The sequence below is a fragment of the Dreissena polymorpha genome, chromosome 4 (assembly GCF_020536995.1).
Source record: "Dreissena polymorpha isolate Duluth1 chromosome 4, UMN_Dpol_1.0, whole genome shotgun sequence".
NCBI lineage: Eukaryota > Metazoa > Mollusca > Bivalvia > Myida > Dreissenidae > Dreissena > Dreissena polymorpha.
Window position 1 is genome coordinate 104,654,568 of NC_068358.1, and position 24,344 is coordinate 104,678,911.

Here is a 24,344-nt window from a genome sequence, read left to right on the forward strand (position 1 = left end):
TCCCATCATTATTTGACACAACTTATCCTCTCAATTTGATTTTTATGTATTTTAGGATACAGAAAAATCTTTAAGAATTTTATTATGGAAGTAAACGAAAACATAATAACACATACGATGAAAAAATCAAACACGCAAACATGAAAACATAAGTGACTAAAACATATATATGATGAAAATATGCATATTATTAATGAAATTTTTATCGAATGTTTCTGCTGAAATAATAAAACGTCGGAATATTTAAATAGTCAATGTCAATCACAATGAAGTGGAATGCATCACTGGTTTGGGAAATCCAATACGAATAGTGTTCATTTTTGACACCTTTGCTGGAGGCGATGTGGCGTCTGGGTGAAGAGATGAGACGTCCGGTTGGAGAGTATGTGACATCTGGCTGTAGATGGTAACATGCAGTCGATTGAAGACGGCGGCTTCCGAATGAAGACGATGATTGTCAGTCGGAGAAGCTGTTGGTCCTCGGTTGTCGCACGATTTAGAATACTTCAAACGTTATTTATATAGAGTTCTGAAGAATGACTGCGCTAATGACTGTAGCATCATAATAACTGTTTATGTACACGTAATGAAGGTAACACACACATATATATATAAGTTCATAGACGATAAAAATGTTCACCTAATATATGTACAAATTACGCGCGATTTTTCATAATCAAGTCCACTCATATCATCGTATCTTTAAAAATCATTTTCGACGACGAGTGAAATGTCCATTAACAGTCCACTCGTTGTATGGTACTGATGCTGGTTCACAATTTGGATCAATGTCGACGATGTTGGATCCTAATTGAAGTCGTCTGTTACGTCATCTTTTCTCGACGGATACATCGTCGTCGAAGATATCTGTATGTCCATGACATATTCTTCTTCTGTGTCGGGGCGTTAAGATCTGATCACGATCTCAAATGCGTTATGAACGCATGTTGATGCAGGCAAACCACGCCAACGATGTCCGGAGCGCTGTTTTTCTCCTTAACTTGTATCGCATTGGCAAATCTTATAGGGTTAATTACATGAAATGATAAACGGGCCTTCTATTTACATATTAATGGAATTTGCTATATTAGCACTCCGATTACTTATCACACCTATGATAAGATATACCAAAATAAAATTAATGTGCTAAAGAAACGCGATTCTCAAATTTATTAGGTTTTATTTAAACTATACGCATTTGTCTATGCAATAAAATGCTTTGTGCTTTATTATGTTTTATTTACTTAGAGAAAAAAATTTACAAACAAAATCCCTTGTCTTAATGTAGTCATTTTTATAAAGAAACGAAAGAGGAACAAACTACATATACGATCAGTATCAACAATTTAATGAATCATAGTAATATAGTTGTATCTTTTACTTTATACTAATAAAAAATACAGTGCGTTGCTTTTAAGGATATTTACAAACTATATTAAAATGTTATTTATGCCTAAAATGGTGTTTACCTGAGCGCTGTAGGGCATAAGCTAGTGTTAGTTAATGTCGTTGTCAAGTGCGTTGTCATAAACTAGTCTGATACGATACTAAAGCGTCGGTCAATAGGATTAGATCGATAAACGAATTGGGTATTTACCGTTCGTTGCGACAGGTGTGGTCTTTTTGTCATGTTTGTACCCGATTGAGATATATACACAATTATCACTTTGGGAACAGGAAACCTCATTTTATTAAGCATACTTGATCATATAACCAGATGTTATCTATGGACAAACCTCATTGTTAATATGAAGCCTAATACTGCGATAATCTTGGGAAATTGGAATCACACTTATATAATCAATTATTTAAATTTCATTAGTTTGAAGTAACGTTGACCTACGAGCCTAATTGTTTATATAGAGCTAAGACCATATCAACAGATGTTCCCGATAATTGAATTACATTGGGGAAATGAAACCATATTGGCATAATAAATTATTCAAACTTCATTATTCGGTGTGACAAAAACTTTATATGGCCTGTACAAATAAGATTTTCTGTTGACTGCTTTCATATGTACCGTTACGACGATAAACGAGATAATAACAATCCTATATTTCAATAGGTTGACCTGTTCCGTTAATCAAATGTCTGTCAGTTACATAATCCTTCAATTTCCTAATCTTAACATATGGTATTAAACTTTTCAATTTATTTACCCCCCTCTGGGTGTAAACGTATTCGTGTTCATACTTGAAATAAATCTTAAATCGGGTCTTAGTTTATGTAAATATCTCCTAAAAGTTTTATTACGCTTCAGAGCTGGTTGCTATTGCGCACGGATAATTGGCATTTCACCCGTATACTAAAGTATGACATTTTCATTTCAGTCTAAACCCGTAAATCAATGCTAATGACGATACATTATCAAAATTGGACGATACCGTCCTCTATAATCCTCGTTTTACATATTTAATACATATACATTCAAAACATATTTCTCTATAGACAAAAATTTGGGGGTCTTTAAGTATCGACATCTATTCCGCTTTATTTTGTAGTCTATTCACATGTGTTCAGCCATTGTCTGAAGGCACGTGGAAATTGCTTTCTTCGTGGCGTTATTTGAACGTGAAGTCTTTTTTATCAATTTTCGTTTTTTGTGTCTTTACGCTACCGCGTCAATGTGCATCTGATCATCTGAAGAATCGTTTTCAAACCTACGTACAGGTGAGTTTTGCGAATTATTGTTATCGTAATGTATCGTATCTGAATCACTGGAGTTTGACTGTATATCCGCGAATTATTTGTTTCACAAATGTTTTTGCACTTCCGCAAGCGGAATATTTTCCTCGTCGTCCGTATTATCTCTAATCTGTCGGGTCTGTTGCGAAATGACAGGTAACCCATGTACTGACGTATTTGAATCGTTATCAGAAGATAATATGTCTTCTGCAAAGGCTAAATTTGCTTTTCTAATCGGGCGCGCAAGTTGTTTATCTATCATTGGCCATTCATCGATATTTGCGCGCCTTATTTGATCAGCGTGAACTTTAATAGTTGAGTTGACTAACTGATTCTTTATTACGTATGTTAACGGCGACTTTTGTTCGATTATACGATAATATGGTCTCCATTTACTGTCTAATTTATTTGTATGTTGAAAGTTTTTGTAATAAACGGGGTCATTGATTTCGAATTTAATATCTGTCGTATTTTTATTCGCATAACCAGCTTGTCTACGTTTCGAATTTTGAATTTGGGCACATACCTTTTTAAATGATTTGTGTTGTTCTTCTAATATTATTTAATGATAATCTTCACCGTGATATTTACGTCTAGGCTTTAACAAGTTGTCTATTGGAAGAATAGGGTCTCTATTAAAAAGTAAGAAGAACGGTGTTTGCTTCGAAGTCTCGGATGTACTAAATCTCATTGCCGCTAAAGACATGTTTACATGTAAGTCCCATTGTTGTACATTTTCTTGAACCCGTTTGGACAGTATATTGTTAATAGTCCCATGTGAACGTTCGTTCATGCCATTAGCTGCGGGATGATATATTGTCGTCTTTACGTGGTCAATGTTCATTAATTTTAATGTTTCAGTGAATGCTGTGCTAGTGAATTCTTTTCCGTTATCAGTATAATTCTTATAGGACAACTATGACGACAATAAATCTCGTTCATAAACAGGTGTATTTTTCTGGCGATGCGAACGCTTCTATGTAACCTGAGAATTGATCTACGAAACATATATCTATTTCCGGAAAGCGTTTTCGGATATGGACCGCATATATCTAAGGAAACAACTTAAAACGGAAACGGCGGAAACGGCGGTATTAAGGTACCCGACGATATGGGAGTTTTAATTGCTTTTAAGTTTCTACTTTGACATATAATGCACTTAGATACATAATCATTCAATTCTTTGAACATTTTAGGCCAGTAATATTTCTCTTTTAGTGTCTGAAAAAGCCTTTGAGACCCAGGATGCCCGTTTTCATCATGGTATTGCTTGACAACTGAACCAGTCAGGTGTTTAGGTACAAAAAGCCTGAGAGTAGGTTCTTCATCTACGTTTGATATGTAGTACAGTATTGCATCAACCGTAATATATTTATCATCTTCACTCTTGTTATGTTTCCCTAATCTTAATCTCGCTTTAATCTCAGATATATGAGGGTCTTTTTCTTGTTCTATTTGCATATTAAGCCCTGATATGTTAACGTTCGACGCTGTGTCGTCGACTGGGAGTGGCTGCGGGGTAATAATATTATCAATTATTTTCTTGTGGTCAATGTTTGTGGAGTCGATTACATTAATTTCGCGTGTTTGGTCTTGTTTATTTATTTTCGAATTAATCGTAAAATGTTTATCGTTAATATCTAATTCTAGTTCTGTTTGATCGCATTGATTATTCTGTATTTTGGTTTTTGGAGGTCGGCTTAGAAAGTCGGCAATAATATTCTTTTTTCCCGGTATATATTCAATTTTGCAGTTGTAACCCGCTTTACTTAAGGCCCATAATTTTATTTTTTTGTTTTGCATCGGACATTCCAGTAGAAATTTCAACGGCCTATGATCAGTCTTGATAACAAATTCGGCGTTGTGTAAATAATGGTGTAATTTATTTAGACTGTAAAATATGCTGTAACATTCTTTTTCAATGGTACTATATTTGCATTGCGTGGGGCTTAATCTGTGCGATATGAAAAATATCGGCTTTTCGCAAACATAATCTCCGGTTTCGTTATTCCCGCATTTTTGAGTTAAACAAGCTCCGACGCATTTATCAGATGCATCAGTATACAGTATATAACCTTTTTTTGGATCAGGGTATGAAAGATAAGGAATTTGCGTAAATGAGTCTTTTAATTGTATGAAACTATCTTCGCATTGTTTTGACCATTAAAATGGGACATTCTTTCTCGTGAGATTAATGAGAGGCTCGACTACTTCCGAATACGATGGAAAGAATCTCCTATAAAATCCTGCTGCACCTAAGATAGATCGTACATCGCGCTTGCACTTTGGCCTTGGGAATTGTCGGATCGCTTCCACTTTTAACGGATCCGGCCTTATACCGTTTTGATCTATGATGAAGCCTAGGTATCTAGTCTCTCTTTGTAAGAATTGACATTTTGATAGCTTAAGCTTAAGGTTATGTTTACTGAGACTCTGTAGTATCGTATTTACGTGCGCTAAATGAGATTGCAAGTCAGGTGAAAATATTAGAATATTGTCTAGATACGCCACAGCGAAGCTCTCACAACCTTTGAGTACTTTATTAGCCAATTCTTGAAATATAGCACCGGCGGAGGAGGCACCGAAGGGCATAACATTAAATTGAAATAGACCCCTGAATCCCGAAGCAAAGGCCGTTTTTTTCTCTGTCCTCTTCCTTTATAGATATTTGCCAATATCCCGATATCAAATCTAAACTGGTGAAATATTTACTTTTACCTAATAACGCCAATATATCATCTATTAATGGTACTGGATAAGCAATTGGTTTTGTAATTTTATTAAGCTGTCTGAAATCGACGCAAAACCTTTTCTCGTCTTTATTATCTTTGTTTGAGTCATGGTTATTTTTCTTTTTATCTACTAAAACAATAGGGAAGCTCCACGGACTTCTTGATGGACTTATTATGTTTGCGGCTAGCATTTCGTCGATGGCTTTATCTATGAATACCTTATTGTTTAATGATGTTCGATACGGTTTCAATTTAATGGGTGGATGATCCCCTGTATCTATGGTAAATTCTATCGCTGAAGTTTGTGTTAATTCTAAATTATTTCTTGCGAAGAGAGTTCTGTGTTTTAAGAGTACCAGGAGAATATGTTCTTTTTGATCTTCATCTACACGTAAATCTGATAAGATTTCATCTTTAGATAAGCCTTATTTCGGCTGATTATTTTTGATAACTTCTTGTACTGAGCATATTTCATTATCATTTACCGATTTTATTCGCCCTATGGCACAGTGTCGTCTAAGCCTTATCGTTGTGTGCGTATTGTTTATAAATAAAATGGGAAATTGTCTATCACGCGTTGTCTTGACTACTGAATTAACAATTATTAAACCAGGTTCATTATCAAAGAAAGAATTGCTTATTCCATTAAATACATAATTTGTATTTGAACGTATGCAGTTTCTTTTAGCTTGAGCAAAGAGTCTATATGCAGTTTGTGGTTTTAACACAGTATGTCTAGTTAATCTCGCTATCGTTGAAAGGTGTACATCTTCTTCTAGAGGTACATAACAGTTATCAATCCTCAAACATCCTAAATCGAAGTACAAACGGACACCATTATCTTGTAAAAAGTCTCTTCCTAAAATAACATTTCTATTTATGTTACTTACTACAAAACACATGTGCTCTTTATATATGCTCCCTATTTTGAATCTCAATTTTACACTTCCGTGGACATGTAATGAATTTCCATTTACCGACTTTAGATTTACTTTTTCATTATCAGTGCTGGTTTGTGTTTTAACATATCATAAGTACGTTTACTCACGATGCTAACTTCAGCACCCGAGTCTATCAGGCTTCTAAATTGAAACCCACCTGTTGAAATAACACAAGAATTTGGACTACCACACAAAGCGATATAATATGTCTCGACTTTTTCATTCTTACCATAGACCCCTTTTTGGTAAGAATTTCCTAGTTTTTTCGATTAATGTACGTTTTTCTTTGAGTACATTCTCTACTAAAGTGTCCTAATTTACCACAATTCCAACAATCAATTTTATCTTTCCAATTTTTGTCATATTCGTTCTTGCGCCTGTTACCGTTTTGATCCATCGTATGACCGTTCCGCCCTACCGTATATGCACTTATCTCGCGTTGCCTACGGCGACAGATTTCAATAGAATGACCGTATTTCTTGCAATATGTGCAAACAATAGATGACATAATATAATCAATATCTGTCTGAATATTATCGGTCGTATGTGTGAATGTCAGAGTTTATTTACAGGTCTCGCTGCGTCTTCACGACAGCCTTATGTGCGGACCTGCCCCTGTGACCTGTCAGGGGAAAATATTTTAATTTTGAACCAAAGTAGGTCAAATTTACCCCAACTGCTCGGGTTTTCGCCAAAGGTTTATTATTATTAATATTACTATTTTTAATACAAATACACTAGTGCACAGTGGCCAATGAGACCTTATCGTTCACTAGTATAAAATAAATAAAAAAATAAAGAAAAAAAAACAGGAGGAGAATTATATTACAATTATAAAAAACGTTAATCATAGTAGACCCGTTATAATATAAAATAGATAAATGATTAGGAATATCTTTCGTTAAGTGTGCAAATTTTGTCCTATTATAACCATAATTAGTATTGTTATCATCATCATCATTAACCCCAACTTCATAATCATCACTAACATTAACATAACCATCATTCTCATCATAACCATTATTATAATCATCATTATAATTATTATTATTGATTATTTTTTGTTTATGGTTTGTTTACGAAATTGTGTGTGATTGTATAGGGCTCTCCGCCCCAGGAGAGGTATACGTGGGGGTTCGAGCAGGATACAGGAAACGCCCCACTTCCAGAGGCCTTCCTGGTTCTTTAAAGTGCCCGGTGTAGAGCACCGATACACTGCACCCCCGTTTAACGTCCCTCGCGGAAGACATGTGAGTCAGTTAGGTTAGGATTAACAGTATTAGTAAAACCATTTAAACACGCACACACCAATAACCAGATATATGACCAGTGAGTGAAAATCTAGCATATTGCAGAGTAGGTATACAGCTTCTTTCCTAATTTAGACTGTTTTCTCGTCGCCCATATATATCAATATAAAGAAGTGAAACTCCAGCTGCTGGAGCAGTATTAAATTTTCATTAAAAATATCATGCACTATAAACCAGATAATATGAAGAATATAAGAGAGCATGCGATTAACAAGAGAAAAAACGCCATTGTTGGTTTGGTTGGGTTTGCATTCATGGGTGAATTAGAATTTCCTAACTTATTCATTTAATACTCCTGTCATATAACGGGCTCTGTTTAAACTACACAACGGGAAAGCATCATCTACACTACAGTAGAGAAAACAACAATAAAAACCGTCACCATTTTTTTTTTGTTATGATGGGTGGGTCATTTCAACAGAGCCAGAGTGCACGGACAAGTTGGTATTTCGCCAGGCGCGCCCTACTAGCCCTGCCGACGCGCTCCACCCAACATGTTTTGTTAGTGTGGATATGGGAAAAGTTTACTTGTCATATTTATTTACAACATTATTTACAACTATAGGGGTTGCACTGTGAGTAAAAGCGATTTGCCCACTTGCGCCTCAATATCTTCCGACATTGCGTGGACGTACGTTATCTGTGTGCTTTCCCCTGCCTTCGTGGTCGGTGGCTGTTTACAGCTTGAGAGAAGGAAAAAGAGGGTCTCGCGGAACCCTGGATTGTGTTATCTAGAGCGATATTTGGATTTAAAAGAAGGATTAGAGCTTATCCATAGTGGTCGAGAAAGGCCGAGTGACATATGTATTAAGGGGAATGTACCCTCCCGTCGTTGAAAGGCTGAGTGACCTGCGTGTTGGGGAAAACGTACCCTTCCGTCGTTTTAGCATTGTGTGTTATTGGTGTAGGGAGTAGGTTTGAAGGTAGACCCTCATGTGATCCTACCTTAGCGAGTTGGTCAGCATGCTCGTTTCCCAAAATACCTACGTGACTCGGAATCCAAATAAATTTAATTGAGATGTTTTTAGTTATTAATTTAGAGATTTTCTTTAACAACGAATATATTAATTCTGGTCGCGTTCTGGATGTACCTGCTTTTAACGCTTGCAAAGCGCTGAGTGAATCAGATATAATTACGTAATTAAATAGTTCATGCGTTTCTAATTCGTTCAGCCAATTTAGCGCGCTGTTTATTATGGCTAATTCACATGTAAATATAGTCAGGTGTTTTGTGTATTTTACTGTACTGTGATGGATGACAGCATTTTGAGTGTTATATACTACATGTGCGGCGCAAGCTAATTTGTGTTCGTCATTTTTGCTTCTATCGGTATATATTTGGATGTAATTAGAGTAGTTATTTGTTATGTGAATTTGGGCTATAGAACCGTTTTCGGGGTCGTTGTCGGATTTTTTTATCAGAGTTGTTAGTTGCAAGTCGATGTCAGGTCTGGAGAGTGAGCTAAGGCTATAGTAAGTGGGTGCTTGTGTTATAATTTTGTCAGTTTTATAGTAACTGCCTAACGTTCGCACTTTCTGTGCATACGGAAGTCCGAATCGCTTTTTATGTTTTGTTTTAAAATAAGCTGGATCTTCCGTAACACTCTCATTTATTGGAAGGTTGCTTCCCATAGAGGCCGTTCGCGCGCGATATTTCAATTGGTTAATATCTCTTTGTTGATTAAGTTCGAGCATTCCACATTCGATATGTAGTGCTATGGTGCTTGTTGTTTTTCGTGTACCGGTAATAATTTTGAGTGCTGTGTTTTGGATAACTTGCAGTTTGTTTAATAGTGAGTCGCTAGCAGAGTGGTATGCGATGCTACCGTAGTTTATTTTTGCCCAGATAGTGGCTTTATATATGCGCATGAGGTTTTTTGTCAGTTCCCCAGTTGTGTCTTTGGATTGCTTTTAGAAAATTTAGGTCCTTTTGACATCTAGTAATTAAGTTAAATATGTGGTCTTTCCATGTTAGTTGTTTATCGAATGTCATTCCTAGGAACGTTATGTTATCGAGGAACGTGGTATGTCGCATAGCGTGAGTTGCGGGATTTCGTTATATATTTTAGATTTGCGTGTACTAGCAGGGAATAAAATGGCTTGATTTTTTGTTGGATTTATAAGAAAACCATAAATTTTGCTCCAGTTTTCAATCGCAGTTAGGGCCGCTTGTATTTTCTGAATGGCTAAAGTCGGTGATTTAGATGCGGCCCATATCGCGCTGTCATCTACGAAGAGGGATAATTGTATTTGGTCGATACAGTTTTTAGAGTTTTGCTCCTTTATTGCTGTTTCAAGCGTGTTCATAGCAATTGAAAAAATTATCGGCGACAGTACACTATCTTGGGGGCAACCATTAACAGTTTCCACAGTCTCGGAGGTTTCACCGTTTAATCTCACCTTAATTTTACGGGTTTTAAGGAACGCTGCTAGCCATTTAAGCATGGTGCCCTCTATTCCTAATTCATAAAGAAGCTGAATGGCATGCTCATTCCATAATTTATCAAAGGCAGCCGTGAGATCCAAAAAAAAACGGCTACCACTGTCTGACCGAGAAGTTGTGCTTTTTTATATCGGCTTCTAAGCGGGCTATATGATCTTCGCAAGAATGGTTTGATCTGCAGCCTGATTGAACTTGAGCAATTTTGTTGTGTTTTTCTAGGTACGCGCAGAGTCTCGGTTTTTATCATTTTCTGCATAAGTTTGGTAAAGGTAGAGGTAAGTGAGATGGGTCGATATGAGGCTGGGGAGTCTTTTGGTTTATTTGCTTTTATGATTGGAATAATTATGGCCTCGTTCCATTGGTCGGGAAGAGTACCTTCGGTCCAAGATTTATTGAAGAGAGTTATTAGTTCTTGTTTCGCGGATATCGGCAATTGTTTTAGAATTTTGTAATTAATGTTATCGTCGCCCGGTGCGCCATTTTTGCAAGTTAGGAGAGCCGCTTCGAGTTCAAACAGACTAAATGGAGCATTGTATTTGGGGATTTTGCCCTGGTCGGTAGATTGTAGCCAGTCAGGGAATTCATTTTTAAGAATTTGTTTTATTGCTTTAAAAGTTTCAGAGTAACCTTCGTCACTGCTTATGTTTTGATAATGCTGGACCATCGCCGAGGCTTTATCTGCATTAGTAACAAGAATTTGGTTATTTACGCGGAAAATAGGTGTTATAGTTGGAGGTCTGCCTTGCATACGACTTACGTGATCCCATAGTTCTTTACTAGTTGTTTTATATGAAAGGGTATTACAAAATTCATTCCAACTATCTGTTTTTGCCTTTTTAATTACCTGTTTGACTCTTATGCGGGCTTCTCTTAATTTTTCATAGTTAGGTCCTGTTTTGATGCGGATACATTTGTTCCTACATTTTTCGCGATATCTAATGGCGTCATCGCATTCCTGATTCACCATGGAACTGAGCGTTTAATTTTTGGGGGTTTGTTGTTCACTACAGGGATGGAATTATCAAGCGCTGTCTTAAGTTTGGTCACATAAGATTTAAAGTGGGTATTGATATCAGTGTTATCTTGATTGTGGGTGAATTCGTTATCACACTGAGTTTTAAAGTTATTCCGTTGCTCAGGTGAGGCTTTGTTAATTTTCCATTTGTGTTGTGTGGACGGAAGGGTATTTTGTACTTTAAGCTTAAGGTTTATTATTATCGGAACATGGTCACTGTCAAAAAAATTATCAATAACGTTCAATTCGCTTACTGGTTGGAGGTGGGATGAAATAAGGGCAAGGTCGATCGCGCTATCACGGTGATCTTCGCAGTCAGCCAGTCTCGTTACTTGGCCGTCGTTAATGAAGTTAATGCTGTTATCATTAAGAAATTTCAAGAGATTATCGGCATGATCGTCACATCGTGGTTCGCCCTCAGGGTTCCAACAGGAGTGTTTTTAGGTGAAATCTCCAACAATAATATTACTATTTCTGTAAGTCATTTTTTGAAATATTTTAGAATAGTTTTTGGTGGTATTATCTTCAGTTTGTGCATATACGCATTGAATACGGTATGATTGGTGTTTAGTCATGTAAAGTGTGATGGCACGTGATTCAATGGGGCTTTCTTGGTTGACTTCTATTTTAGTAAAAGATATGCCCTCTTTTACGTAAATTGCTACTCCAGTGCCTATCATTTTGTCTCTTTGTTTAAACCTAACTGTAGGTTGGTACCTTTTGAGATGAACTCGGTGAGTGCTTTTGAAGTTGGTTTCCTGTAGGCAGATTACATGTACTTCGTTTTTGTTAATATAATTTTGTAATTCGTACATTTTTTCATTTTGTTTTCCTATCCCTCGGGCGTTCCACGACATGACGGTTAGGTTTGTTAGGTTATAATTATGTTCAGTCGCAGACATTTGAGGGCTTTAGGATGTAATAATGCCTCTAGGAAGTATGAATTATTTCTTTATCTAGTTAATACAACTGCCTAATAGTAACCGTAAATGTTCCTGGCGAAGGCCGGAAAAGGGGGGGGGCGCCTGTGTGCCATGCTCCGTGATTTGGCTGGTATAGCATTGTATGGGTGCGCATAGCCCTATGATAGTGACATTGTTTGTGGCTATTATATGGCCATTTGTTGTAGTAATAGCAGTAGGGTTGTTGTTGGTGGCGCTGGCGTGTTTGTGTGAGATGATTGTGGTTGATGATAGTTTGTTTGCTTCGTAGTTGTTGGGATTGCTGGCTGATGGCGGATGCTTGCAGTTGCTGCTGGGATTCTGGTAGTGTTGTTGTTGATGATGTTTGTAGTTTTGTGTTTGATGTAGTGGGGTCATTGCTGGGGTCAGGGTCGCTATCGCTCAGTTTATCTTTCAGAATAGCTAGGATTTCTAATTCTGTTTTACTGACTAGAAGTTTTGCTAGGTTCTCTAGATTGGTAGGTTTGGCATTCGTATGGATATTATTAATGTATTTGTTTGTTTCATTAAGGTTTTTTTCCTGAATCTTCATTACGTACTTGAGGTAAGTGGGACAATTTTTATAAGCCACGCCATGATTACCGTTGCAATTCGCACATTTTTTGTTAGTTCTGTTTTGACACGTGTCATGGGTGTGATTTCCCGCACAATGGGGGCATCTGACATTATTCTTGCAATTTAGCTCGGCGTGTCCGAACATCTGGCATTTCGCGCACCTGATGTAAGAGTGCAGCGCGGGCTTAACGTTAAGTCCAAGTAATTTGGTTGGCGCGTTTTCGGTTTTGAATGCGACGGTAATAAAAGTATTATTTACCTTACTATGGACAGATTCTACTTTTTTTTGGCTTGTAATTCTTGCTTGATTTTGGTAATGTTCGCGCTTTTTGGAACATGGATAATTCCTTTCGCTTGGGGAGATTTTACTGTTAATTTAAAATCGTATTTGTTTCTGTTGTAGGAGAATTTTTCGGCTTTGTTAAGACAGTCTTTACGAACACTAAATATCAGACCTTTGTTAATCTCGTGTAGTGGCCGCGCGACCTCGCTCCCCATATACTGAAGAAAAGCTTCCCCGATGGCATTTGCCTTGTCGCGCGGGAAAATAATGCCCACCGTCGTGAGGGTGACCGTAAACCATAGTGCCTGTTCGGGGCCTGATTTGAAGGGGCCAGTATGGGTCCTTTTTTCAGAATGGGGTTTTTCATGGGATGAAGGGTTAGGGTTGGAGAGAGGAGATAAGAGCTTCCCATTACATGACTTGTTTGCCTGAGGGGAGTCAAATGAAGCATCTCCAGCGCGGGTTATTTTGCTGGATTTTGCCTTTTGTGCCCTTTTTGATTTAGGCTTTTCAGAGGTCTTAGCGGCGGTTAGAGTGATTTTTCTCATCATTTTTTTAGAATTACTGATTACAATCGAAAAGAGTGTTACTTTCGCCGATTGGAGTCTAATTCCTTTATTTGTTAATTGGCCCTATTTGGTAACGTATTGAGATAGATATGCCCCTAAATGTTGTTTGTTCTGATACTGCAAATACTTGTTTGGAAGTGTTAAAAAAGCGATTTGCTAATGTTTCGTATATATCGCGCGCGCGAGTTGGAGATTGTAATTAATACCTTTTATTATTACAATTATTATTATTTATTATATTTTTTGTTAAGGACGCGTATTTCTTGCGTAATTACCTAATAAGTGTTAATAGTTAATAGAGCTTGTTTTGGAGGATTCGCTAGGAGTGATAATTGCACAGATGTCTCTAGCCCAAATTGATCTTAATTGGGCGATGAAAAATCCTTTGTTCGCTTTTTTGGCTAGCTATGGAATGTGGAGGTAATTAGAGGGTCTATTCAGCAAATTTTCTTAAGTAGATTGGATTGCGTTTACGTAAATTGATAGATTTTAGGCTCCACAATTTTACCACAATTATAATGTTCTTTAAATTATTATGTTTTATCCGAATATAATACTTTACCTACTTTTATTAGCTACTATGCGGGGTATGTATAATTGTAGTCGTCAGTGCCTACTAAAATCTGTACAGACTTACTACTTTCCCGTTGACGCACCCTTCTTCTTGGTTCGATATCCCACCAATTACACCACAAAATATTTATAGAATTCGAAGCAATTGCACTAAGAGATTTAGTTTTACCTGCTATCTGGATACCCTACTAATTACCTGTCATATAGATATTGTTTTAGGTTTGATAATATAAACACGTGATTAAAGAGAAATAATTTAATACATTATTTTAAGTCCGATTTGTTAAATACGTTCTTTACTAGCTACTATTATTATTTGCTGGTTATTTTCACAAATGCACTTTCCTGATTTTAACACTTTTTCCCAGATTTAGCTCCAAACGAGAGCTCCAAATTTTATGTAGTATTCACTTTTTTAGAATTAACTTTAATATTAACCTAAATAGATTTTATAGTTAATCCGAATTTAATCCTAATCCAAATTATCCGATTTATCGACACGTCCTATTCGCACGTCCTATTCGCCCGGCAGTCAAAACGAGAATGTGATATTATCGGTCGTAATGTTATCAAGTCCATTTATTTGCGATCGTAACTCAAATCTAGCTCTGATACTTTTCTCCTGTATTGCGCTTTTTAAAGCATTTGATAGGGTTGCATGATTTTCGCGCATTAATTTAAGTCTCAAATAATCGTGCGATAATCCGTCGATAAAAATTTCTACTAACTGTTTTTCTATATAGTCTAAATTTCCTTCAATATTTTCGTATGCATCAGTCGCAAGAGATAAAAGTCGCTCAGCGTATATTTGAACATTTTCGTCGGTCTTTTGTTTAGTCGTCTTTAATAGTGAGAAAGCATATTGTGGGTCTTGAATTTCCGCAAATCTTAATTTAAGCTGTTCCTTTAAATCTGTCCATGTCCCTGTCGTATCATCAGTCAAAAAACGTTGTATGTAATCACTAACAAGCCCTTTACTAGATTGGTAAGCAACAAATTTTAATTTATTCTCATCTAAATTGGTAAGCGTTCCGTATTTTTCTACATTTTTGATCCAATTTTTAAATTCTTTTGAATTTCCATCAAATGATTGTACAACCTGTGAAATAGTCTGAGTGCTTATGGCCGTTTTAACATCTTTAATTTGTTCATTGAAATTTTGAAATAATTCAGGGATTATTTGATTTGCCATTTTGATACAAGCGTTAGGAAATAAAACAGTCACTCACCGGAAGTTGTCGAATATGATCGGTCTGATTTCGTTGTTCCCGGCTCACGGTCGCTGTTACTGGTTACAGAAGTTGCCGAAACGGAGTTTCTTCGCGTTGTTTTTCATGGCTTCGTAATCGTAAGTGGAAGTATTTCTTTGTTCGAATCCTTGGTTCACGAGCACCATTTAACGTCCTGTGTCACGTAATCGTTCATAGTTCATGGACGACACATAATTACTAGCAATGTTCATTACTCTTAAATTACTGGTGTGTGCCTATCATTCGATATCTTGTTATGCGCGTATTGCTAAGATGACGAGTTTTGCATTAACTACCATTTTCTCATGTCACGCATGGGACAAGTCGGTCCCTCTCTATTATTGTTTGTTTCTCTGCATAATCTAGGATAAAATGTTCAACACGCCATGTATCAGTTTCTAGTCCAATTTAATGTCTAACATACTTAATATTTTCGATTATACAATTACAGTCTGATAGCTACATGAGCGTATCTTTCTCGATCCGTGCGCCTCCAAGTCTAAACGCTAACTCTTCGTTTCCCTCTAACATCTGCCCCGTGAAACTCAGTTATGAATCCCATTGGTCAGTGTTATACGTGCTTGTTGCTGATTGGTTGAATTACAACCTAGGACTGGGTATGTACACGCTAATCAGCATTGTGATACAAATAAATATAGAGAATACTAGGTTAGCGTTGAATACAGAGAAGTTTATGTTGCGAGGCTTAGAACGCCGGAAGCGCGAGCCTTGGCGAGCTTTTTCGGTGTTCGAGCCGAGCAACATAAACTTCTCTGTATTCAACGCTAAACCTAGTATTATATTTATCCCATTTGATTTTTTCAACGTGACATTTAACATAAATAGATCTAATAACCATAACAATAATTTTAATTCAGACATAAAAGCGCTTAAAATCTAACAAATGTAACCATGCGTAGTGATATACATGTATTTGTTCTGGTACGCAAAATAGTCTTTAAAAAAATTCACACACACACTGTAAAACAAGTAAAAATATCACCATATGCCTACATTCAATTTTACGCAGTATGCGAATTTTAACACATTACGACCGCGAAAAGAAGATTTTACTTTACTATAATTCATTTTATTTTCGAAAGAAAATGATCAAAATCCAATATGGCGGCGATTGCTCCTGACAAAATGCTGTCGATGTCAACATACATGAACACCATCGACGACCTAGTTCTGGCTACCATAACTTTAAATGTCGCTTTTATGATTTTTGACTGGCGCGACTTTGTACAGGTCTGTCATTAATAAATAAACTGTACGCTGAAGTTTCTTTAGCTATCGAAGACCTTGACAATTTTGACGAGTAAACAGACAATTGCAGCGACTGACCATTTATTTGACAAAATATACAGGGCAATACGTTTTCCGACTTCGGACGACGAATTTAAGGACGCGCAGAACGTGTTTTTAATATAATGTTATGGGTATGCCGTGTGTGATCCGATGCATCAATGGCGCCCATGTTAAAATCATTTCCCCGAGAACAGGAACGACAAAAGTACAAACAAAAATCAAAACACGTAAGAACTAGTATCTTACCTTTAATTATCCTTTAAAATCCATCTAATAATCCATTTAACTCAATAATTGACGATTTTGCATCTAGGGTCTTTAATAATTATTTAAGCATAGTTAAATAAAGACCCTTATGCCATTCTATCACTTTATTCAAATGAGTTTATGAACGCGATAAACTTTCTTCTTCGTCACACGCTACGTCATGTACACTACATTACTGCTGTTCAAATGAACCGGAGCAGTTTATCTAATAATAGCCGTTGGTAAACTCGGTGGCATTTGCAGATTTCTGCATACAAACATAATTATGTTTAAACTTGCACAATGTTTTATTTATCTATGGTAAATGCCCTTATTGTACGAGAAAATAATTTAATATATAAATACACAAAGAATGGAAAACATTCCAGTACACAACAGATAAATAAGTAGCAAATACCCGTGTACAAAATGGGACGTTCCCAATTCCAGTGTGGTGCTATTTTTACCATCTTATACTTTACACAGCTCTATGCCTAATGTGAATTAAATAGGAAAGCAAACATAGCAGATTATTCATGTGCGATATGTGTATGGCTTGTTATACATTCTTAATATTTAAGTTAAATGTCAAAAGTATATGCTTTGGTTATAAACAATGCACATTACACGAAATAAGGAAAATGTGATCAATTGACAATTCAGATATGTCGACATACAGTACATGTAGAAAACATGTGAAATAAGTCGCGTTTATAATAAATCGTCAAAAAAATGGGGAAAATGACGCAATAAGTATGTCATTTTATGACGCCATCAATCAGCTGATTCATTATACGGATGGCGAAAAATTATGTCATATGACTAGATTTAAAGGTTGAAGGTCGTATAATTTTGAAGTTTTGTCGACTTTGTTATAAATAAAAAAATACCAACACAAAAATCGTGTAATTTCATATTTTATTTCAACATTTCTTTTGGTGAATATGTCTTATATATGTTTTTCTGCAAAATATGCACATTTTCTTCTAATGGGTGACCTTAAAATTCGATCAATGAACCAAACAATATCGAACTAATTTTAGCGCATATCGCATGACGTCATTTAAAAAGTAGTCCGTGCACGCGACAGGTATATTCCACAGTGTTGAATACAAGCAAGTATATTCCACAACGTGTTATACCGTCAATGTCGCGGTGAAAATGGGATAAAATGCAAATACAGCATAAGGCTTGTGTCAACAGCATCGTTCCCCCTTTGTTGTTAAACATACACCAGATCCAAATATTAAATCTTTTGACCGTCATGCATACTCGTCACTGATATACTTGTCAATATTTCGTACATAAAGAAAACCCAAATATTTCACCCAATTTCACATCATTATTTGACAATACACTTTGAAATTCGATACTATACGTTGTGCTGAAAAACTCTACTCTTCAATCATTGATCACTTCACCGATCAGCTCAGCGTTGTGTCCTTTTGAAATTGCTCTATTGATATTTGTTGAATTTCAATACGATCGTTTCTACTTCGCAATATATTGAAACAGTCCAATATTGTCGTCGGAATATCGAACACGTACTGGTAAGATTATGTTTATGAACTGTTTTTGATAGATTTATTTCATATAAGTTCGCCGTTACGCAGTTATGTTTGTGCACATTATGTATGTTATTTTAAGCCAATGGTTACACATTCAAATAAGGTTAAACTATTGCAATTTACAATTGACGTTTTAATATGATCCTTTTCAAGAGGAAACGGCACAATGACGCCATTTACGAAAAAATCCACATAAGAAAACGTGTGTACATTTATAGATTAAGCGGTGACACAAAAACCTTTTTTATATGTTACTTGTTGTATGAATGTCTGTGTTAGGTTTAAGTTATTTTTCAGATTTATTTTAACGTTTATGAAAAAGCTAAATGACGTAATTATTGATGTTGCTTAAAATGTATTATAGAATGTATTTAATGTATTAACGATCGTTGCTTATTGATTCAATACTTGACTCGCAATTTACACCAACAATATTTCAGTAACATGCAGTGCGTTTATTTTTTTCAGATGTGCAGCCGTAGGTTCTGCTCACGGAAGAACTGTAATGACTCGAAGCTGGTTAAATTAGTGCGCGCTTATACAGATGTAAATCTTGTTAACCATGTTCCATACAAAATACGATGGTTTTGATGATCCTTTTCCAGATGGAAGGGTGTTTCCTGGCCCATTGGTTATAGGCTGTTTCTCTGTCGATGGAACAGGAACGCTGACTTTTGACAACACCAAGATGCGCTATCTTAAACTGCCAAATGCCCACGAACAAGTAAATTATGACTTGAATGAGGGTTACATCGACATTACAAAAGAGCCAGACGAAAAAAAAGATAATATTGACTACGTTTTGAGATGGTTGAATCAACAACGTGAAGGGTAATGATGAATGTTTCTTTATCACATAACATGTTGGTGTTCAATTTCACCCAAGAGGTTCCTATCATAAACCACGTCGGTTTTTAATCCAAAATTGTTATGCCTATGAAAAAGTTGTATTAAAAAGGCACAAATAAAAACAAGAATTTCTCTAATTATAACGTATCGGGAGTTTTATTTTTCATGTTTTACTTGCGTGTTGTAGAATCGTTCATCAAATAATATACAGTGTCGCGTGTGTGTGTTTTATGTTTTGTCTTCCAGTTATAGAAAACGATATAAACATATGTTATGCGTGTAGATACTGACCATGTACATCGTATATACATACATTCATTAACAAGAGAGTTTACAAGACTTACTAAGCCATTAGTTGGCAATCCAACATACATTTTAAACCAATTAAGGAACATATTAAATATTGATGTGATAGAGTAAATGTTACTGTTGCATTTTTTTAAAAGAGGGCATAAAATGGTAGGTATATTGCATGAAGAAACAGAATAAGTTTGTTAGATAGCACGTCTGTCTTTAATAAGTATGTAGTATACTTGTAATAAAGAAATGAATATTTTACGATGCCCGAACGATGATTAGATAATGATGACTTATTCAAACATTTTCACTTAATCCCAATATTGTAATATTTACTTTACAGAAGGGTAGAGCATGGATACGAGTCGGCTAGTCCTGGTCAATGTATTTCCGTAAATAAATTGAAAGATGTTTTCGTCTGTCGACGGAAATTCTTAGAAACGCTGATTAGCACACCCTTTGAGGAACAACAGGGCTGGAAACTGTCTGTTATCGTCCATAATGACACCATTTACATGTGCCAGATTGGAGGCGAAACGGTACCCGTTCCAAATTCAAGCGTCGAACTGTGGCGAAAATCTTGCTTTTGGGGATGGAAACTGAGACAATTCATAACTGCTGGTATTTATATTAGCCGTAAATGTCTTTCTTAAATAAGAGTTTTAAGGTCAATTTCAGTTTTTGTTCTTACTCGTTAACATTTGAAGTCACATTATAAACAATAATCAAACAAACACAGCAGTAAACATAGCATTCGTCCAATGGAGTCCCATAGTGTTATACAATACAAGATATAATAAATCAAATCGTTTGGAGTATTCGCCATCATTCCCAAATTCATGTCACACGCCTACAAGCACACAAGATCTCTATAATACTTGCATAATCTAGAGACGCTTTCGATCAGACGTTTTCAATCCTTAGTTACTGCGACTTTGTTGTAAAAATTGTTTCTTGAATTTCAATAGAAATATTAAATGAATTTTACAAATAATGTTCAACAGTCAAAAATGTATATATAAACAGCTATGACAAACATAGATGACTTTCAAAGTGCATTTAAACTTCAGATACGTGTTTTGCATTTACCTTTTTAAGGCCATTAACCCACATTTAATCATTTTTAGTATTGTTCGATTTCTGGTGGTTTGTAAGATTTCTTCTAGGCATTTTTGGAGTATGGTCATGTTTTAACACTTTAATTCCTAACTGAGTAGCATTGACCGTCCAAAAGCAATAGTTCAAGTTCTTTTTCCTATGTATTGTATTTCTTACTTACCCTAAATAAATTACTTTCGGATGACAATACAATTTTCTTTACTCATTATGTCTATGGGGTTTGAATAATTCTCTATTGTATGAATAATATATTCTTCATGCGTGAGTCCGCGAAGATTCTACAATAAATATATAGAGAGAGACAAATTTTGATAATATATATTACCTTTTAGATGAGTTTTGTTTACTACATAATAAAAATTAACAGTTTTATCAATCGGAGAATAGCCATTTTATAGATGGCAGATCTATAGATTTTTGAAAAAAAACATCATCCAACTACACCACTTCTATCCGACTTGATTACCTCTGCAAATCAACCGCATATATAAATAAGAAAAAAAAAGAATTAAGCTTAACCTTAAGCTTTATCATTGTAAGGGGTTTAATCCCTTCGTTATATTTACAGATGACCGGGGTGGTAATCCAGTCCCAACCCGACCATGCAACCCCCTCGAAGAGTTCGATACGGTGAATAAGCTTGAAATTCAAAACCACACATTAGGTTTGTAAACAACTACTGCGTACATAAGTTTATGAACGTTATTATTCAACACTCCTTTCATTCAAATGCCAGTTTTTTTAATTCCAGTGCATCCGTTTTTTCAACTGATAAATTTTGCGACATTAAATAATTTTATTTTGTATGGTTAGTTTATAGCTCTGAAATTGCCGCATTCGACGATGAAAAGCAGAAATACGTGAGCATGAAAACATGCAAAAAACCCACAGATGTACGCCAAGACAAGAATTTTACAAGGTAAAAGTAACACCTAATATGTATACCTATATTTAAACGACCACTATGTTCAAGTGATTAATTTTAGTATTATGATTACCCTGTAAATATTGTAATCGTATTTGGAGAAGTATGAAATACTTAAATATATTATTCCACTATAATTATTTCCACACCGATATTTAAAGATTCAAGCTGCAGCAGTGGTGGGCATATTGCCAGTTGGGAGGTGTTTCAGGAGTACATGTGGGATACAGAGATGACAATGGCATTGTTACTAGTCTGAAATACATGTCCATTAATGACCTCCTCCGATATAGAAGGGTATAGTTAAAGCATTGTTTATTGTATAACTACAAGTTATTACCTGTCATCACACAGGTATCCTACAAAAAAAATATAACAACAACTTGAATCGCAAAGTATAAACGTCTAAAGATATATATTATATCTATATATTAATATCCAATCGTTTTATGTCACTTAAAAGTAACAAGTAGTATACCTTTTTTACTGTATCTCCAAATACATAAAGCAAACCAGCGAACAGAGAAAGTTTGACTCAAAAAATAATAGATGAAACTCTTTCCGTCGCAAAGTTATTACATGATATCTTATCAATAGAGATGGAAGGACAATATATGCTACCACTTTCTTGACGGGTTTCTTACATGGATGAAAGCTGTTATCAAGAAGTCCAGACCCGGGACGTGAGTAGCTAGATTCGTTATCATGGTATCAGAAAATAAATGTTATCAATACAATAGTAATACTTTATATATTATAGATTTGTTTTTAATAGACTTGCGAAATGTGTGTTTCATTTATTTTCATTCTTTAAAACGTTCACATATTCCTGCTGTTTTGTAAGCTATACTGTTGCCAATTAATTCTTAAGTTGTTTTCTCTGTTTTGTTTGCAGTAAGGTCCATTTGTTTGAATATTTTCCCGGGGATAAGAAAAAAAATTATGAGGATTCGATAATTCGATACAGTCCACAGCTTAACGATGAATTCAACTTCCTTCCAAGCTGGTTTACCGAGGAATAAATGTTTATCTAAATGAACTAAGTATTCGGTGTGTGTCTACATTAGTTTGTTCTAAAGACAAATCAGTAGTGAATACCAAAAAAATATAGCGTAGATTATTAAAACATACAATAAAAACAAACGTGTGCTGTTCCCTTTTATAAATTGAATTGTAGGTTTTGTTTACGAGAAGGATATTTATGTAATCATAAAACACTTGCCTCGTGAATGGTTTGACATTTAATTTCTCTATGAACCGAACCTTTCCTCCAGTTGACTTTAACATGTAGATTAATTTTGTGAAATATCAATATAGGAATTGAAATGATCTTTTAATTGTCTCTGCTAAATTTGGAAAATATGGTATTTCAATTTATACTTAATTTTTGTCTGTATTTACTGGAAAAGGCTTGTTTTCTTATTGTTTCACTATGCCATTTTCATCTGTTATTACAATTCATATTTACTTTTTTTGTCTACACACACTGAGATTTATTTGTCTTTTTTTGTTTTGTTTGTGTTTTTGTTGTTGTTTTGGGTTAGTTTTTTTACTTTTCCTATTTTCTTTCTTACACAAAATCACATGCCAATGAGTTATTCTTAAAGGGTGTAACTGATTCAACGAGATTACAAATTGTGTACCTTAACGTTACCTGATTCAACGAGAGATCAAATGTTTTCTTTACAGTTATGTAAGCTCCATCAGAGATATGTTTCTCGCCTGTTTAAGCAAATGGTTCCTTATGCCATTTTCATATGTTATTACAACTCATATTTACCTTTTTATCTACACACAATTGGTAATGTATTTTTTTTCTTTTTATTTTTCCTATTTTTTCTTTCTAACACAAAAAACACATGCAATTGTGTTATTATTTAAGTGTGCACTTAATTTAATGTGATAACAAATTATGTACTTAATACTCATGTAATCTCCAACAAATAGTATGCTCTTGCCTGTAACTTGTTTTGGCAAAAGTAGTATTTACACCCATAAGAGCGTATAACATACAAGAAAATTCACATTTTCTAATAGACATTTTCAAAAATGTATTTATACTACTTAAACATTGTTGTATGCAGGTTTCATATCTTTAATTGCATTACATTATTGTGTTACTTTGCATATAATTTATGTATTTGTTTGCAATTTTGAAATAACATTTTGTTGAGAAAAACAAGGAAAATAAAATTATTAACATAAATTTCACATAAAGATCCTAATACCGTTAATAATGTGTCTATTTAAGCATCATATTATTTTAGTGCATTTTATTAATTCCTCTTGCGCGACAGAATTTAAGCTCCTTATTGGTGGTGTAAACTTGTGATATACAAGTTTAATGTTACTAAATAAATTATAATTGAATAAGAGCAAACGTTTATGAATAATTAACATCAATGTAAGTTTAAATAATAATAGACTGTATTGCATGCTGTTTGCTTCATTGCCTCAGTAATACTTACTAACGTATTATAAAATGCATCTCCATCATTTGCATTTCTTTGGCCTCGTCATTGAATAACTAAAATTTCATATGGAAACGTATAGTGTTTGTAATTCGTTAGCTACACATTAATATAATAGTGTATGTTCTTATTTCCTGGAACTGAAACTCATCCTTTTAAATTTCCGTTGCTTAAAAGAGGGTTTGTATCCGTATAATGGTTTGGCTGGTATTCATTGAACTTTTTTAACCCTAATAG

At 35.1% G+C, this 24,344-nt stretch overlaps 1 protein-coding gene across 1 annotated transcript; it reads left to right on the forward strand.

The window, feature by feature from the left end:
- The first annotated feature begins 18,387 nt into the window (after positions 1–18,387).
- LOC127879539 (decapping and exoribonuclease protein-like) lies at positions 18,388–23,624 on the forward strand. Its single transcript, XM_052426447.1, has 8 exons — positions 18,388–18,428; positions 18,915–19,277; positions 19,936–20,213; positions 21,280–21,375; positions 21,525–21,630; positions 21,798–21,933; positions 22,234–22,319; positions 22,532–23,624. Exons 2-8 carry the CDS (start codon positions 19,009–19,011, stop codon positions 22,656–22,658), a joined length of 1,098 nt encoding a protein of 365 aa, XP_052282407.1. The 5' UTR covers positions 18,388–18,428; positions 18,915–19,008; the 3' UTR covers positions 22,659–23,624.
- Positions 23,625–24,344: the final 720 nt, after the last annotated feature.

What these genes read in the sequence shown, in the direction of transcription:
- LOC127879539 (XM_052426447.1), top strand. Translation starts at nt 19,009, where the DNA reads ATGTTCCATACAAAATACGATGGTTTTGATGATCCTTTTCCAGATGGA. An exon ending in GAGACAATTCATAACTGCTG is followed by an intron (nt 20,214 to 21,279) that starts GTATTTATATTA and finishes TTATATTTACAG; the next exon opens with ATGACCGGGGTGGTAATCCA. An exon ending in AATTCAAAACCACACATTAG is followed by an intron (nt 21,376 to 21,524) that starts GTTTGTAAACAA and finishes TTGTATGGTTAG; the next exon opens with TTTATAGCTCTGAAATTGCC.